The sequence below is a fragment of the Erythrolamprus reginae genome, chromosome 2 (assembly GCF_031021105.1).
Source record: "Erythrolamprus reginae isolate rEryReg1 chromosome 2, rEryReg1.hap1, whole genome shotgun sequence".
Taxonomy (NCBI): domain Eukaryota; kingdom Metazoa; phylum Chordata; class Lepidosauria; order Squamata; family Dipsadidae; genus Erythrolamprus; species Erythrolamprus reginae.
The window spans coordinates 69,510,226-69,528,112 of NC_091951.1; the positions used below are offsets into that span (position 1 = coordinate 69,510,226).

General features: G+C 46.9%; 1 protein-coding gene across 1 annotated transcript; it reads right to left on the reverse strand.

The window, feature by feature from the left end:
- Positions 1–10,337: 10,337 nt before the first annotated feature.
- On the reverse strand, positions 10,338–14,799 carry LOC139158438 (uncharacterized). The gene is made up of 2 exons (XM_070735747.1): positions 14,280–14,799; positions 10,338–11,311 (listed from the first exon to the last, which is right to left on the reverse strand). Exons 1-2 carry the CDS (start codon positions 14,701–14,703, stop codon positions 11,061–11,063), a joined length of 675 nt encoding a protein of 224 aa, XP_070591848.1. The 5' UTR covers positions 14,704–14,799; the 3' UTR covers positions 10,338–11,060.
- Positions 14,800–17,887: the final 3,088 nt, after the last annotated feature.

The window sequence follows — 17,887 nt, forward strand, 5'->3', positions numbered from 1 at the left end:
AATTGATTTTGGAAAAAGTTTTAACGTAACAAACTCTGCCAATTCCTTGTTGGATCAGAGAACAAAACCATTTTAACACAAATCAGGCAAGCCAGGGATAAAATTCACAGCTGTTTTATACCGTATAATTATATTTATAAGATTGTGCCCACATTTACAAGGGCAAGAAAAATGGGAAAAGTTGAAGTCATGCTGTAAACCGATTTTCAAAGTGCTCATGTATTCAGTAGACGCTTTGTGCTATTGCTGAAGGGAAAACTGGTAGCTACAGGGTATTTTTTCTCTCTCTCTGCAATAATCTATTCTAGGTATCCATCTTCCTTTAGAGGATTTATTTATTTATTTATTTATTTATTTTATTTATTAGATTTGTATGCCACCCCTCACCGTAGACTTGGGGCGGCTCACAACAATAACAAGAACAATGTAAGAACAAATCTAATAATTTAAAAAACACTAAAAACCCCATTATTAAAAGCAAACATACACACAAACATACCATGTATAAATTGTATAGGCCCGGGGGAGATGTCTCAGTTCCCCTATGCTTGACGGCAGAGATGGGTTTTAAGAACTTTAAGAAAGGCAAGGGGGGTGGGGGCAGTTCTAATCTCCGGGGGGAGCTGGTTCCAGAGGGTCAGGGCCGCCACAGTGAAGGCTCTTCTCCTGGGTCCTGCCAAACGACATTGTTTAGTCAACGGGACCCAAAGAAGGCCAACTCTGTGGGACCTAACCGGTCACTGGGATTCGTGTGGCAGAGTGTTAAGATAGTATTTCAAATTTTCTTGAGTTTTAGAAGCTCGAAGGATGGTAACTCATTTAATAGTGTTCAGGAGTCAAGAGTCTTATTTGTTGAAAATTTGTTTAAAAAATGGGGAGGGGAAGTGATCCTTGTCTTTTTGTGAGATGCCTGGGAAAACAGCCGTTTAAAAGCTTCTGAAGAATATTTTGCCTATTACCTAGACAAAAACCATGGGAATATCATAACAGTTTCACTAACATCATGGAAGAAAATTAGCCATGTTTAAGCTTCAGAGAAAAGTCGTGCTATGATCTTGTTAGGTTGAACTTCTTTCTTGTAGTTCTTTAACTTTATCTAGATCAAGACTTAATAATACAGGCAATCCTCACTTTTGTTAATTTTGCCTGGAAATTCTATTATTATTAACACTGTCATAAAGCACAATATCCTATGGTCATGCTGACTTATGATTGTAATTCTGGCAGTCCCAACTGCTGTTGTTAGGGGAATCCCACCCAATTGCAGCATTGCATGGTCACCACAGGGACACCGCCATAATGGTCCTTATGATTGGTCCATCTTAACTCCCCTCATTCAGCACTTTTGTAACTTCAAAAGTCACTGAATGAGGGCTACCTGTATGTAAATTGGGATGTGTGATAAAGGAAGGTAACTATTTTGCCCTTACAACCCTAACCCTAAGTCTCTGTATCAAGTAGGTCACTTTGTGGAAGAGAAACTGTCACCTTTATGAGTCTTAGGACTTTGACAACATGTACCTTCATGGATTTTAATAATTAAATCAACCTCAGCTATTATTAAAAAAAAGGCTGAGGCATATGCAGGGTCTTTCATGTGTGTGTGTGTGTGTGTGTGTGTGTGTGTGTGTGCAGCTTTACCCAATAATGCTCTTTAAAGGTGTTGGAGCTCAACAGTTGTCAATCCCAACCATCATATCCACTGTAACTTTTCCCAGCCTGATATCTTCCAATTATAGAAACACTGGAATAAGAGTGTTCTGGTCCAGAATGGAGAAAAAACATCAATATATCATACTACACATTTTAACCTCAGCAAGAATCAGCATAGCACAATATTGGAAACAAAAAGATACCTCAAGTGAAAGCATAGTAATTAAGAAGATTATGGAATGTGCAGAAATGGATAGGATGACAATGAAATTAAATGATAAGGAGGACTCATAATATTATGAGATTTGGAACTTGTTTTAAGATTGGCTGGAAAGGAGGAAAAAATAGATAAATAAAATATACAGAATTGTTAATACTCAATTTGTTAATGGAAAGGGCACTTTGTATATAATGTGAGACTATATCCATTGTAACTATGTAAATATGCTCGCTCTGTTAAAAAGCGCTATTGCTAACATGTTGTAGGCCACCCTGAGTCTAAGGAGAAGGGCGGCATAAAAATCAAACAAACAAACAAACAAACAAATAAACTGAGTTGTAAAGAAATTGCGCCGCATGCGGAATAAGACACGGACACCAAGAGCTGGATTTAAAATTGGGTCACTTTATTAATGTTTAAAGAACTTTAACTGATTATTGACCAAATATCCAGGACCTGCAGAGGCCACTACAAAATTTCAGGTGGAAATAATTCACGAATAACCTTCCTGGGCAACCATGGGTGTAGCTCCTTGCTGAACAAGGTAAAGGCGAACCTTCACCTGGTTTATTTATTTATTTATATCACCATCCCATCCCTTTCAGGTTATTGGGCTAGGTGAGTCCCAAGGGCACTCTCTCTCCAATCACCGAGGACGTGCGCACCTATAGTTCCTGGTGAGAGGCTGTCCATCATCTTTCAAAAGATGCCCTAAAGGAGAACACCAGTTCTACTGCTGCCCTTTTCCATCCCTAACCTGCCAACTCCACTGATCAAAGGCAAAGCCAATTATCAAATTGTAAGAAAAGGCGCCACCCCCCCTAACCATCCATCCTCACTCCCAAGTGTGGAATAGGTGAAAAAACGGTCACAACTAAAGTGCTGAGACCCCCCAAAATTCCTATTTGGCCTCCAAGGACTATCCCATCAGGGCACACTATAAGATAGGGAGGGAGGGCTGGTGTCCACTTGGTCGTTGGCCAGGAACAAAAGGAAGATTGTCTCGGTTCAGCCCTATATATAGGACTCGCCTGGCATGTCCCCAGCGGCGAAAACGCTGTGCCCAGAAGCACGCGATGGCAATCTTGCGATTTCTCATGAGATTGCCAAAGCGCAATTTCTGACGGCCACTATTACTAGGGAAAAAAGTAGAGAAATGTAAGTTATGCCACCATATCAATGTAAATTGTCGATATGTATTACTGTAAGGGGTTATACAGTATAGTTATTAGTGTGTTGTTTAATGTTTTTGTATCTGTGTTTTCTTTTTTCTTTTTCTGTTTTTTTTGTGTGGGTATTATTTTTTTGTTTTTGTTTTAATATACATATCTTAATAAAATTATTTTTTTTAAGTGTTCTGGTCCAAGCTTAGGAATGCTTTCTCAGACATATAAACACCATGCAAATGGGTAAATCATACAGATTATGTTTATTGTCTGTTATCACAGACTTACTAATGAGAAGAAATTCCTCAGAGTATATGACCATAATCTGTCTCATTATATGTAGATGAAAATAGATTCATTTCTCCTTACCTGCAGGCTGTGCATGCACATTTGTTAAGACTTAAAAATGGCTGTTGGAGAGCATGGCATAATTACCCAGCAGTCTAGCTATACTCAATGGCCAATAAGAACATACAGATGAGGTCACATATCATGGACTACATTACCTAGAGTGCAATCTGTTACTACATTCCCCTAATGCAATCTCTTAAAGAAACAGTTCTTAATTTGAGTTAAATATCCCTCTAGTCTATCAGCACAAAGAGTGGATTGTGATATGCCTCTTTTTTAACTGCTGGCCAGCAATGACATATATTTCTGGATTTAATACCTTTAGTATAGTGATGCTATAAGTTTAGGTTGACCAGATTTTAATTTTGTAAAGCAGGACACCATTGACGGGGGTGGACAGAGGGACAACTGAGAAATCTCTACAGACCTGGGAGCCCCCACCTGTGGTCCCGGGTGCCCCACTGCAGGGAATGAGGAAGGGGGCACGCACATGTAGGGGCACTACCAAAGATGGTGGGAGGGAGGAGGCTCCATGTTCCCCAAGCCCCGCCTCCCTTCCCACCCCCTCCACCTCCAACACTGTACCAGGACACCCCCCAAAGCCCCGGGGCACCCATGCTCTCCAGGTCCAGGCTTTCCCTCTCCTGCCGCGGTGCCCACAGAGCCCAAAGATCCCACCATGCTCCACAGCCACCTGCAACCCTCCCTTCGTCCTAATGCCGGAGAGGCATGCACCTGCCTCCCCTACCTCCCCCTCATTGCTGGGCATCCACAAAGCTTCAAAGCCCTGGGGCCACTGCCCCATCTTTCTCCCTCCCAGGGAGGGAGGAGGATGGGGAGCATTGTATGTATTTCCGGAAGGAGATAGGAGCATTGCCAGACCCATCCTTGAATACAGTTCATCTGTCTGGAACCCATGCCACATCTCGGACATCAACACCCTTGAAAATGTCCAAAGATACTTCACCAGAAGAGCCCTTCACGCCTCCATTCGAAACGGAATACCCTACGAAAGCAGACTATCAATCCTAGGTCTAGAAAGCTTAGAACTACGTCATCTAAAACACGATCTAGGTATTGCCCACAAGATCATATGCTGCAATGTTCTACCGGTCAGCTTCAATCGCAACAACACAAGAGCATGCAACAGATTCAAACTTAATATTAACCGCTCCAAACTTGACTGTAAAAAATATGACTTCAGCAACCGAGTTGTCGAAGCGTGGAACTCATTACCTGACTCAGTAGTGTCAACCCCGAACCCCAAACATTTTTCCCTTAGACTATCCACGATTGACCTCTCCAGGTTCCTTAGAGGTCAGTAAGGGGCGTGCATAAGTGCACCAGTGTGCCTTCCGTCCCCTGTCCAATTGTCTCTCCTTATCTCATTTATCTTTCCTTCCTTTCAAATATGTTCACCTATACTTTTATATCTTTTCTTCTATTCTTTTCTTTTCTTATATTATTACATATCTTTCTCTTCAATGTGTATTATGTATTGGAATAAATAAATAAATAAATAAATAAATAAATAAATAAATAAATAAATAAATAAATAAATAAATAAATAAATAAATAAATAAATAAATAAATAAATAAATAAATAAATAAATAAATAAATAAATAAATAAATAAATAAATAAATAAATAAATAAACAAACAAACAAACAAACAAATAAATAAATAAATAAATAAATAAATAAATAAATTGTGTGTGTTTGCCACCTTGGTTTATTTATAAAAATAATAAAGATGACAAATAAAATAATAATAATAAAGATGGCAAATTAAAAAATGGAGATATTTTATGAATCATTTACTTGAGATATAAATATGGGCAGATACTCACAAGGTGCCTTTTCAGGAGGCAACTGCCCTTTCTTGTTTCCCTTTGAAGATATTTTGCTTCTCATCCATATAGACTTTCAGCTGTGCAGTTTGGGATGAACAGTGTGGGAGTATGAATGGATTTCCAGAAAAGGTGAAGACTACGGGAACCATTAGTACTACTCAGGAGACCCTGAGGATCCAGATAAACTTCCAAGTGTTCCAACAACCCTCTAAAAGGATGCAAACAACCAGCTGTCTGCAAGGAATATAAATCCTTCCATTTCCCCACCACCCAGTCAGAGCTGAAGATGATTCTTGGATGTGAAGTGAAATGTCTTCAAAGAAAAACAAGAAAGTCCAGTTGCCCCTTCAAAAAAGCACCTTTGGGACAATCATAACCTGGATGACTGAGAATCTTTATAGACTCTATAGCCCATGTGGAGATACTGATTCTAATCTTTCCTTAGTAGAATACAGTCCATAATTTTCAGGAAAGAGATTTTTATCCTGCTGTGAATTGATTTAGGAAAACACACACACAAATCCTAAATCAGTTCTCTGCAAGATAATGGCTTTTTCGCTGTAGGTTATAGATTGCAACCTACATGTGCAAGTTAAAAATTATATGCAGATTCACATCTATATTTACATCAACAGACATGAATGCATATATCTATACATATACATAGACAAAGAGGGACGCCTCTTTTTCATTTAGGAACAAAAAGTCCTTTACCAAATTATACTAAAGGTCAGCTTTAAAATTAAAGCTATAATTTTATTGGAGTGCTCCTCTCCAGTGGACCTAACTATGATTCTTTACTGCAGTTATATTATTGGATTTCTTAAATCACACTTGAGTGGTTTCCAGAAACCCATATAAGAAATTGTCAAATGCCCGCAACAACTCAAAAACAATAATACAAGAGATGCTGAAGAACTGTAGATAGCAAGTTATTTTCCACAAACTCTTCTAAACAGAAAAATCTATAAGAAAAACCTGCGATATTAAGGATACTTTTCTCTCAATGCTATATTCTGATTTTGTACAGTTTGACCCCTCACATTCCTTGCAACCATCAACTGTTAAATCTAATCTTTATGCTAACTCAGCGCTGAATGAGAGAGGTGAGGCTCAGAAATGTTCAACTCTTTATTTGGGCTACAGCCCTGCTAATGTGACTCGCTCTTGGCTAACTGAGGGCACGAGCAAAATCTCTACGATCTGACATCTCTTATATAGTCCCAGCTATCGGTGTTGTGTTTGGGCTTGGGCCAGCCATTGCTCCCACAGATGGGAGAGATGCGGCACAAAGTGAGCGCGAAAGCCTGGCTGACAGCCAGGAAGACGTGGCAGACAGCCAGGAGGATAGGGCCACTGGTTCAGAGGACTTAGCAGACAGCACGCAGGACCCAGCAGACAGCCCAGGGGATTTGGCATGCAGTCACTCAGACAGTCTATCGTCCTTGGATTCTTCTGCAGACCAATTCATAGACATGCGTAGCCGAAGAGCTATGCAAAGGAGGGCTCAAGGACTATTATCAGTGATCAGAGTAGCACCTGGGCTGGGTGTGGTTCTTATACTGAGGGCTGGATGTGGTTCCCTTAATGAGGGTTAAAGGTATAAAACAGAACAGAGGCACAAGGCAAACTGTGGCTGTTTATCTGTGTTACTTTGTGGTTCCTGCTCTGAAATTTCTATTCCGTGCCTTTGGATTTCAACCCAGCCTTTTCAGGCACGTGGGAGGTGAAACCTCTGGGACTTGCTGTTTGCTCTAAAGATTCAAAGGACTCCTGAAACGTTTCTGCTCCATGCAGGTTGTTTTTGTTTGCTTTTTCCTTTGTTTTGTATTTGGCTGAATTACGCCTTGCACTATCATTTATTCCTGACACTAAGGACTGTTTTGGTTAACCCTTTTTTGTTTGTTTAATACAAGTTTGCGGATTAGAAGAGCATGTGTGTGTTTGATTTCTTTTCCTTGGACTGTTATGAATTGCCTGAGCCCAGTCAGGCAGAACAATCAGCATCTTAACCAATTGTTGGCTCTTAACCAATTGTTCCTCCACGTCATCTGGGATGGCCTCTGGCCAATCACAGGCTTCTCTGATGCCACATGGTCTCACCAGATGTGACATTCCTTCCTCCTGGATAACACAGATGTAATTGTCAATGTAGTTGGGGCGATGCTGAACTCTCAAAGATCTGCGCAGTTTGGCTGGCTGAGTGGCAATCATTGATTCAGCTCATATAAATAAGCATGTTTGGACTGTTTGCTTACAAGTGAGTCTTTACCAGGCACCAAATCAATCCTCTCGCCTGCAGTCATCTCATTCTATCCCTGAGGTTGGGGGGAAAGCCAGGTCTGTGTTTTTGAAGACTAGGGATGTAGAGCTTACTGAACATCAGGAGGAAGAGTGTTCCATAAGGCAAAGGTTGTCAGAGAAAAAGCAGGCTTTCCAGCTTCCATAATGTGGCAATATTTAAGGGAAGGAAATAAAAGCATGTAAAGCCCCTTTAACCTGGTAGGATAGGCAGTGAAGGGCTACCAAAACTTTTACTACCACACTGTGGGCGTGGTTTATGCATGATGCCCTGCATTTTCTTTCAACATCTTTCAGTGCAAATTGGTTGCTCTGGGGTGGAGCTCCATTTTCATTACCCCACTGCGTTCCCCCCCCCATCTGGGCTGTAGCCCACCCCTGAGGATAGATAGACATAAAGTTAGGTTTTTCCCCTCACAGCTACTGTTTTCTTGCCAGATTTTGCCTAATCTGCACTTGTACATTTGGCTTTTCCCCCCTTGCTTTTCTACACATCGAAATTTATTTTGTTGAATACAGTCCATTGATCAAGTCTGTCAAGATCTTTTTGGATCATGTTCTTGTCTTTTGTGGGGTTGGCTATTTCTGCCATCTTAGTGTAATCTCCAAATTGGATAAGTTCTCCTTCTATTCCCTCATCTAAGTTATTTATGAAGATATTGAAGAGTACTGGGCCCAAGATGGAATCTTGTGGTATTCTACTACTTACTTCCCTCCATGTAGAATGAGTACCATTAAGGACTACTAGTTAAGTACAGTTTGCCAGCCAGTTACAAATTCATCTGGTGCAGGTGGAGGTTCCTACCTTTCACCACTACCAGAACGCTCCTGGAAACTGGTGTGTATGCGTCCAGTGCGCATGTGTGCGCATCCTGGCATGAGATTTGGCTTCTGCACAAGCACCAGAAACCAAATCTTGCCTGAGGATATGCACATGAGTGAGATTTTGGTGACTTTCACAAATATTTTTGCTTCTGCGCATGCACAGAAGCCAAATATCACATGGGCATGCACAGGCATCGTCAGGGGCACAGAGATGTGTGCGCATCTCCATTTCCACTAACGGATCACCAATCCCACCCATACTGCGTACAACCCACTACTGATCTGGTGGTGATGCTGTCTATCCCACATTTTTCTAGTTTACCAAAAATTAAGTTGTGGTCTACTTTGCATTACATAGCTAAACGTAGTGGCAACCATCACTGTGCACCCCCTGCATTCTGAGCCCGTTGAAGTTTCCAGGCAGTCTTTTTGTTTATTGTACTGTTCCAAAGGGAAATCAGATATTGGGGTTGCAAACTGATTTGGTTTGTTTTTAGTTGCCCTTTCCATTACTTTGTAGCGTCGTGACATCTATGGTTCCTAATCTGTCTTTGATCCATGCAAAGAATTAGTGTAGGACAGCGATGGCGAACCTTTTTTTCCTTGAGTGCCGAAAGAGTGTGGGCATGCACTATCATGCATGTGCGAGTGCCCACACCCATAATTCAATGCCTGGGGAGGGTGAAAACAGCTTCCCTCATCCCCCAGAAACCTCCTGGATGCCAGAAATGGCCTTTTCCCCAAATTCTGGTGGGCCCAGTAGGCTCATGTTTCACCCTCCCCAGGATCCAAAGACTTTCCCTGGAGCCGGGGGAGGATAAAAATGCCCTCCACCATCCCCCCAGAAGCTCTCTAGAAGCTAAAAACACATTTCCAGAGCTTCTGTGTGAGCCAAAAATCACACACATATTGGAGCTGAGCTAGGGCAAAGCCTGGCATGCCATTAGATATGACTCTGCATGCCACCTGTGGCACCAGTGCCATAGGTTTGCCATCACTGGTGTAGGATATCTTCACAGAAATTTCACTGAGATGTAGGCAGCTGAGAAGGATGCAGAGACTGAGAGAGGGTTGTTCAAAACAGGTTTCACTATCATCTCATTGTTAAGCTAGTACAGCATGCTGCATCCCACCAAGGAGAATTTTACAGACATTTTATAGAATCCTCTCTCAACTTGCAGTGCCCATCGAGTTACACAGATAATAATCTGTCTTCCATTCACTTTCTTTCCTTCCTGGGAATCCATCTCGTCTTAGGATCTGAAAGTGGAGCACTTCAGTTGATGCTCCTGGGCATCTGGCACAGCATGAATTCATAAGACCCTGGAAAGACTGTGCTGCTCTTAGAGATCTTATGCACGTAAGTGACCTGTCCAGATTTCTATTCTCTGCAAACAAAAGAAGGAAAAAAAACCAGGATTTTTAGCAGGAAGGGTATCAGGAAGCTATTATGACTCAGCTCAGCTCCTTCTCTGCTCAGTCTCAGCCATGTATCCTCCCACAATCTGACTCACTCTCTCATAGCCTCAGGCAGCTCCTGCTGATTGACTGATGGCACCCCAGCATCCTTCAGGCAACTATCAATCTTGTATTTAAATCTATGTGCATTCAACAATGGCAGTCATTTAGCTGAAAATTGTGTTTTGGAGTCCTTTGGGAAACAATGAAGCATTACTCTTCCCTGCCAAGCTAATGATCTATCTGGCAGCTGAGAACTGGATCTTTTACTAGGGCATGAATTGTATCTTAAATGAAGGCACAAGCGAAAATGTAGTACTTCCCCATCATTAAATGGGTATATGTCATGTAAATGCCAGCCGAGAAGGGCAAAGTAGTCCTGGCTGGCAGATGAATATGCTGAAATTTGCAGGTTAATTGAATTTTAAAAGTGACCCTTTCAAGCCTCAGGTTTCTATTGCTCTTTTCTAAAATGGATCCAAATAGAGACAAAATCTATTTCTGAATAAAGTCTGCTGCATGCAATGTTGTTTATTTATCTACCTCATTTTTCTTGCAAAATAATTATAGAACTGAGTACTTAAAACCAAATAAAATTACATCAGAACACACAGGACTTAAAACAGGAGGAGACAAGAGCACAGAGGGCAGCAGCTCATGTTTAGCCAGAACTTGAATGCATTAACAAGCCTTCAAGGCATCACGGTGGTTTTGAAGGCTGTGAGGAGAAGGTCTCGAGAACAGAAAAACATTTCACAAAGAGCAGGCCACAGCAGAAACCTCCGAATTCACCTACATGGGCTCAAAGGTGAAAAAACTGATAATGGCAATGAAGGCATCACAAGAAGGAAAGAATAGATGAAAAGGGTAAGAAAAGCGGATAACAGGGTTTGGTATTTAGTTGAAACGAACAGCAGTAAGACTATTCAATAGCAATGTTCCTTTTAAGAAAGGAACCCACGAGTGGTACTGCAGAATGATTGAAAAATATTACAGGTACCAAAATAACATAAGCATAATATCAACAGTTGGTGTCAGGGTTCCAAATAGGATCTGAAATTAAATCAGAGTCCGAGGCATAGCATTCCTCAAAATTCCAACAGGTAAACATTTACAGTACTTCTACTTAGTTCTGCTTAACAACAAGAGTCATATTCTACCCAGGAACAATTCCTAATATTATTATCTAATACATAACACCCCTCCCCTTCTGGTTAGTTTATTGTATAATGATTTATTCGGACAAATAGGTAATGTAATCATTTAACCGCGCAGGTCTTCTGGGTGTTCTGTCGGACCGACGAGGCTCCTGGAAGACTTGTGAATCAACGGAAGAGGAAGGTTCTTCCTGTCCAGAGGAATACGAATCTCCACGGCTGGCGTGCTGTACAGAAGGGGCAGCGCTGGAGAGGGCAGTATGTCCAGGTAAGTCCCAGTCTATCTGTTCGGTTTCTGCCCGATTCCTGCTCAGCCTGTTATAACTCCCTGCAGGGAGTGAATGAGTAGAGATCCCATTATTATCGTCCCCCTGTTGTGGACTCCCTGGTGTCTCTTGCCTGCCCCTAATATGGTCTATATGACGTTGCCAGAGACGACCATCTAGTAAAGTGATTTTGTAGGTTTTTGGTCCAGTTTTGTCAATTACTGTGCCACGTTCCCATTGCTTTCCCCTGTCAAAATTTTTGACAAACACGTGCTGGCCAATGTATACTTCTCTTTCTGGCATAGATATAATAACACTTTTATGTTGCACAAAAGAGGGGTGCAGTCTGTCCAGAGGGGACCTCAATCTCCTTCCCATCAATAGCTCAGCTGGACTCTTGTTGGTAGAAACACTAGGTGTAATGTGTTGAGCCAGAAGGAAGGTGTCCAGCCTTTCTTGTATTTCCCCTGGCGCGGACCTTTTAATGGCCTCTTTGGCCACTCAGACATACCTTTCAGCCATGCCGTTAGCCCACGCTGCGTAGACTGATGTTAATGCGTGTCTGACCCCCAAGTGTGCTAGGAATTCCCTGAATTGTGTGGACGTGAATTGGGGCCCATTGTCCGACACCAGGACGTCTGGGCACCCATGAGTTGCAAACAATTTTCTTAAAGCTCTTATAACAGTATGTGATGTAGTGGACCCCAACAGCATAATTTCCAACCATTTGGAGTACGCATCTACTACAATGAGGAACATATTATTTCCCACTGGCCCTGCTAAGTCTATATGCACTTGGGACCAAGGGCTTTTAGGCAAATCCCACTCTGCAGGGGAGGTTTTAGGAGGATTTGGCCGAGATTCCTGGCATTGTGTGCAAGTGGCCACCCAATCTTCAATAGCCTTATCCATACCAGGCCACCATACATATCCCCTGGCCAGGGCCTTCATCCTGACCACTCCCGGGTGACCTTTGTGTAACATTTTCATAACCTGTAATCTGAGGTTGGGGGGAATGATTACTCTGTCTCCCCACAGAACACAATCATGCATCACAGAGAGCTCTAAGTGTTTTGTCTTGTACTCTGAAACACCATGGTCTTCCCCATTAGGTGGCCATCCTTTTAGAATAAATTGTAATACTTTATGCAATAACGGATCTTTTCTGGTTTCAATGGCTACTTCATGTGCAGTCACTAAGGGGTCAGTTTGTAAGTCTATAAGCAGGACACCAGCTACCGGAGCGGGGTCTTCAACCCGCAGACCTAAAGGGCAGCGACTAAGCCCGTCTGCATGGTTGATCAATGAACCCCCCTTATGGACAAGTACATAGTCATACCCCGCTAAGAATATTGCCCACCTGGACATTCGTGGAGACATGAATGGAGGGGTAGGGCGACCAGTGGCTAATAGACCCAATAGAGGCTTGTGGTCTGTAACTAATTGGAAGGGGCGTCCCAATAAATAATGGTGAAATTTTTTCACCCCAGCCACCAGTGATAGTGCCTCTCTATCTATCTGTGCATAGTTTCTTTCAGCTAAGGATAAAGTTCTTGAGAAATAAGCCACTGGGGCTTCTTGCCCATTAGGTAAAACATGGGCCAATACTCCGCCCACGCCGTACGGTGAAGTATCGCAGGTGAGCCTGAGTGGAAGGGTTGAGCTATACTGAATGACAACACTGTTTGAAGACAGGAGATTTTTGACAGCTTGGAACGCTTCCTGTTCCCTGTTTCCCCATGTCCCCACTGCCCCCTTGTGGAGGAGGCGATGAAGCGGCTCAGCTGCAGAAGCCTTTTGACGCAAGAAAACTGAATAAAAATTTAAAAGTCCTAAAAAGGCTTGTAGCTCAGCTTTGCAAGTGGGGGCAGGGGCATCTTTGATGGCCTTCACTTTATCGTCCGTGGGGTGAATACCCTGCGAATCTATGCGGAACCCCAAAAATTCAATAGAGGAAGTTTCCCATACACATTTCTCAGGCTTTAAGCGCAATCCCTTATCACGTAACCGGGACAGGACTTGTCTAATGCGGCTATGAAGTTGGTCAGGGGTGTCCCCACAAATCAATATGTCGTCAAAATAAGGGACCACCCCCTTGAGACCCATGAGAAGTCTTTCCATTAATCGTTGAAAGATACCTGGGGCCACACTGACCCCAAACTGCAAACGAGTACATTTGAATGCCCCTCGGTGAGTGACAATTGTCTGAGCCATTGCTGTGGCATCATCTACGGTTAACTGCTGATATGCCTGGGCCAGGTCCAGGCGTGCAAAGAGGGACCCCGAGCCCAGGGTGTGCAGCAGCTGTTGGACAACGGGTATGGGGTAGGAATTATGTTGCAAAGCTTTGTTCAATGTAGATTTATAGTCTGCACACACTCTGAGTGTGCCATCTGGCTTCAAGGGCGTCACTATAGGAGTCTCCCAGGGTGCATGTTCAACTGGCACTAGGATGCCTTGATGTTGTAGCTTTTGCAGTTGTGCATCCAATTTCTCAAGTAATGGAAGTGGCACCCTTCGCGGCTTTAGCTGAAGGGGGGGGGACATTAGGATCCAAAGAAAAAGAAATAGGGGGTCCTTTGTAGGTACCCAAACCCTCCTGAAATACCTCAGGAAACTCACAGACAAAATTAGGCACCCCATGTGTCCCTTGTGCAGTAATCTTGTGGAGGCCAGTGACAGCTAAGCCCAACGGAGCCATCCACTCTAATCCCAACAATGAGTGATTTGCCCCTTCAACAACTAACAATGGAAGAATGACATGTACATTTTTAAAAGTGACTGGCACATTGGTTCTACCTAATACCCGAATAGGGTGTCCCTGAAAGTCATTTATGGAAATGTCCAGAGGCTGCAAGGAATCCCGAGATAGGGCTGGCACATAAAGGTGCAACTTGTGCCAAGGCATTAATGTATATTTGGAGCCAGTGTCAAGCTCCATGGGGCATGGCTTGTGATTAAGTAGGATGGGGACAATAATTTTATTAATGGGGGAGAAACAAGAGCCAGAGTTTGGGCAGTAAATGTTACCTCGAGGGTTCCATGGACGCCGGTTCCCTCTGCCTTGCATTCTCGGGGGCCGAGAAAAACGCTGGGAAGAAAATGTAGGCAGGAGATCTTGAGAGCCAGAGAAGTCATCTGGAAGGACGGCTCGGCAGACAGGAGCGATGTGTCCTCGCTTGTCACAGCGTCGGCAGAAGGTGTCCTTGAAAGGGCACCGAGATCTTGGATGTTGCCCTCGGCATCCGGCACAGGGCTGGTACGTGGGACGGGGCTGTCTGGATGTCGGTCCACGAATCTGACAGCAGTAGTCATCAAACGGGTCTTGATCTTGCAGCTGGTAGTCGTACGGTCGAGTCATCTGGGACCGGTGGCTGTCCGAGATTTTGCAGACTGTCGGTAGTTTATCATTAGTTTTAAGATCAGCTGCTGCGGCTTCGGCCACCTCAGCCATTTGAGCTGCTTTGATAACATCTTGAAGTGTTGACTCTTCGGTTGCCAGCAGCTATTTGCGAATACAGTGATCCCTCGAGTTTCGCGAGGGTTCCGTTCCAAGACCCCTCGCGAAACTCGATTTTTCGCGATATAGCGGTGCGGAAGTAAAAACACCATCTGCGCATGTGCGGCCATTTTTTCATGGCCGCACATGCGCAGATGGTGAAGTTTGCGTGTGGGCGGTGGGGAAGACCAAGGGAAGGTTACTTCAGCCGCCCAACAGCTGATCTGCTCGGTAGCGCGGCAGCAGCGAGGAGCCGAAGATGGGGTTTCCCCTTTGCCTGGGCAACGGGGAAACCTCATCTTCGGCTCCTCGCTGCTGCCGCGCTACCGAGCAGATCAGCTGTTGGGCGGCCGAAGGAACGTTCCCTGGGTCTTCCCCGCCGCCTCGGATCCTCGCTGATGCCCGCCCGCCGTTTGCCGCTCGCCCCGTTCGGCGGCCGCACATCCCGTTCGCCCGCCGCTCGCCCCGTTCGCCCGCCGCTCGCCCCGTTCGCCCGCCGCTCCCCTCGTTCTCCCCCCATTCCCCTCGTTCGCCCGCCGCTCCCCTCGTTCGCCCCCCACTCCCCTCGTTCGCCCGCCGCTCGCCTCGTTCGCCCGCCGCTATCGAACTTGCTATCGAGCCTGCTAATGAAATCCAACCCGCAGCGGCCCTTTCCCTCTCCAGGCTGCGGGAGGGGTCCGGAGAACAATGCCTGGCGCCGCGCTCCCGGCTGGGCTTTTTTCCCCCATTTCCCCTCGGGTGGAATTTCAGACCCTCCGCCGGTTGGATTTCATTAGCAGGCTCGATAGCAAGTTCTTCCTCCCTTTAGAAAGCCCCGCAGCCTCCTCCGCCCGGCGAGGCCGCCAGCGAGGACCCGCAAAGCCGCCGCCGCCGCAGCGAGGCCAAGCCGCCCGCTCCCACGGCACGGGCTCCCAACACAGCGCCGCTCAGCCCGCCCTCGGCGATGCCTCCGCGGATCTGCAAACCCAGCCGAGCGATGCCTCTGGTCTGGGCGAAGGCAGTGGGCAGTCCCCGCCGCAGCAGTCCCCGCGGGCACCGCGCGCCAAGGGCCGGCCAGGCCGCCGGCCAACAAAGGGGCTCCCTCGCCTCCCTCGGGCAGGTTTACAAAGGCAGCGCGGCAACTTGGAGCCCGGCACGCCCCGCAGCCCTCGCCTCGCCCGCCCCCGCCTGGCCGGCGCTCCGGCTACCCCCGGCTGAGGAAGAACCGAGTAGCCCCCGCCCTCCCCCGCCTGGCTCCCTTCAGCCCCCCGGGGCCAAGCGGGCGGGGGGCGGGCGGGACTTCGCCTGTCTCCGCCGCCAGCATCGCCCCTCCGGCGGGCCGGCCTCCCCCGCCCGCCTCTGCTGCAGCCGCCGCCGCCTCCCCGACTGGCACAAAAGGGCCCCGCCCGCCCCGCCCCGAACCTTACCTTGCGAGTTTTTGGCTGCGGGGGGAGAAGTAGGATTTTCCTAACTCCCTCCCCCTGCAGCCAAAAACTCAAAGCCTGTATCCTGCCGCCCGGTTTACCCAGGACACGAGCGGCGAAGTGACTTGGAGGAATGGAAAGTCCAAACCGCCCGGTTTCAGTGGGGTTTCCCCGTTGCCCAGGGATTCCTTCGCCCGAACGGAGGTGGCTGTGGTGTGTTCAGGAATCCCTGGGCAACGGGGAAACCCCACTGAAACCGGGCGGGTTAAGCCTCCTTCGGCGACTGCGGAACTGCTTGCTGTCAACTTTGCACTGGGCAAAGAACTCTTCACCTCCCGCCAGGCACGGACGAAAGGCGTGGAAGTCTATTGTAGCAGCTGCTACAGCGGAGACATTTGGGGGGGGGGGGGGAGGCAGGAGGCAGGAGATCCGGCCCTTCACTTGCCCTCCCAGCAAAAGGCAAAGCCGCGCAGCTCCCCAGCCGCCAAAGGAGGCTTAACCCCACCCCTCTGTCCCACTCATCGCCCGTGGTCGGCATAACCTCCTCCTGCCTATCCCCGCTTTTCTGCCGGCCACGGGCGATGGGTGGGACAGAGGGGTGGGGTTAAGCCTCCTTTGGCGGCTGGGGAGCTGCGCGGCTTTGCCTTTTGCTGGGAGGGCAAGTGAAGGGCCAGATCTCCTGCCTCCTGCCTCCCCCCCAAAATGTCTCCGCTGTAGCAGCTGCTACAATAGACTTCCACGCCTTTCGTCCGTGCCTGGCGGGAGGTGAAGAGTTCTTTGCCCAGTGCAAAGTTGACAGCAAGCAGTTCCGCAGTCGCCGAAGGAGGCTTAACCCGCCCGGTTTCAGTGGGGTTTCCCCGTTGCCCAGGGATTCTTTCGCCCGAACGGAGGTGGCTGTGGTGTGTTCAGGAATCCCTGGGCAACGGGGAAACCCCACTGAAACCGGGCGGGTTAAGCCTCCTTCGGCGACTGCGGAACTGCTTGCTGTCAACTTTGCACTGGGCAAAGAACTCTTCACCTCCCGCCAGGCACGGACGAAAGGCGTGGAAGTCTATTGTAGCAGCTGCTACAGCGGAGACATTGGGGGGGGGAGGCAGGAGGCAGGAGATCTGGCCCTTCACTTGCCCTCCCAGCAAAAGGCAAAGCCGCGCAGCTCCCCAGCCGCCAAAGGAGGCTTTACCCCACCCCTCTGTCCCACTCATCGCCCGTGGTCGGCATAACCTCCTCCTGCCTATCCCCGCTTTTCTGCCGGCCACGGGCGATGGGTGGGACAGAGGGGTGGGGTTAAGCCTCCTTTGGCGGCTGGGGAGCTGCGCGGCTTTGCCTTTTGCTGGGAGGGCAAGTGAAGGGCCAGATCTCCTGCCTCCTGCCTCCCCCCCAAAATGTCTCCGCTGTAGCAGCTGCTACAATAGACTTCCACGCCTTTCGTCCGTGCCTGGCGGGAGGTGAAGAGTTCTTTGCCCAGTGCAAAGTTGACAGCAAGCAGTTCCGCAGTCGCCGAAGGAGGCTTAACCCGCCCGGTTTCAGTGGGGTTTCCCCGTTGCCCAGGGATTCCTTCGCCCGAACGGAGGTGGCTGTGGTGTGTTCAGGAATCCCTGGGCAACGGGGAAACCCCACTGAAACCGGGCGGGTTAAGCCTCCTTCGGCGACTGCGGAACTGCTTGCTGTCAACTTTGCACTGGGCAAAGAACTCTTCACCTCCCGCCAGGCACGGACGAAAGGCGTGGAAGTCTATT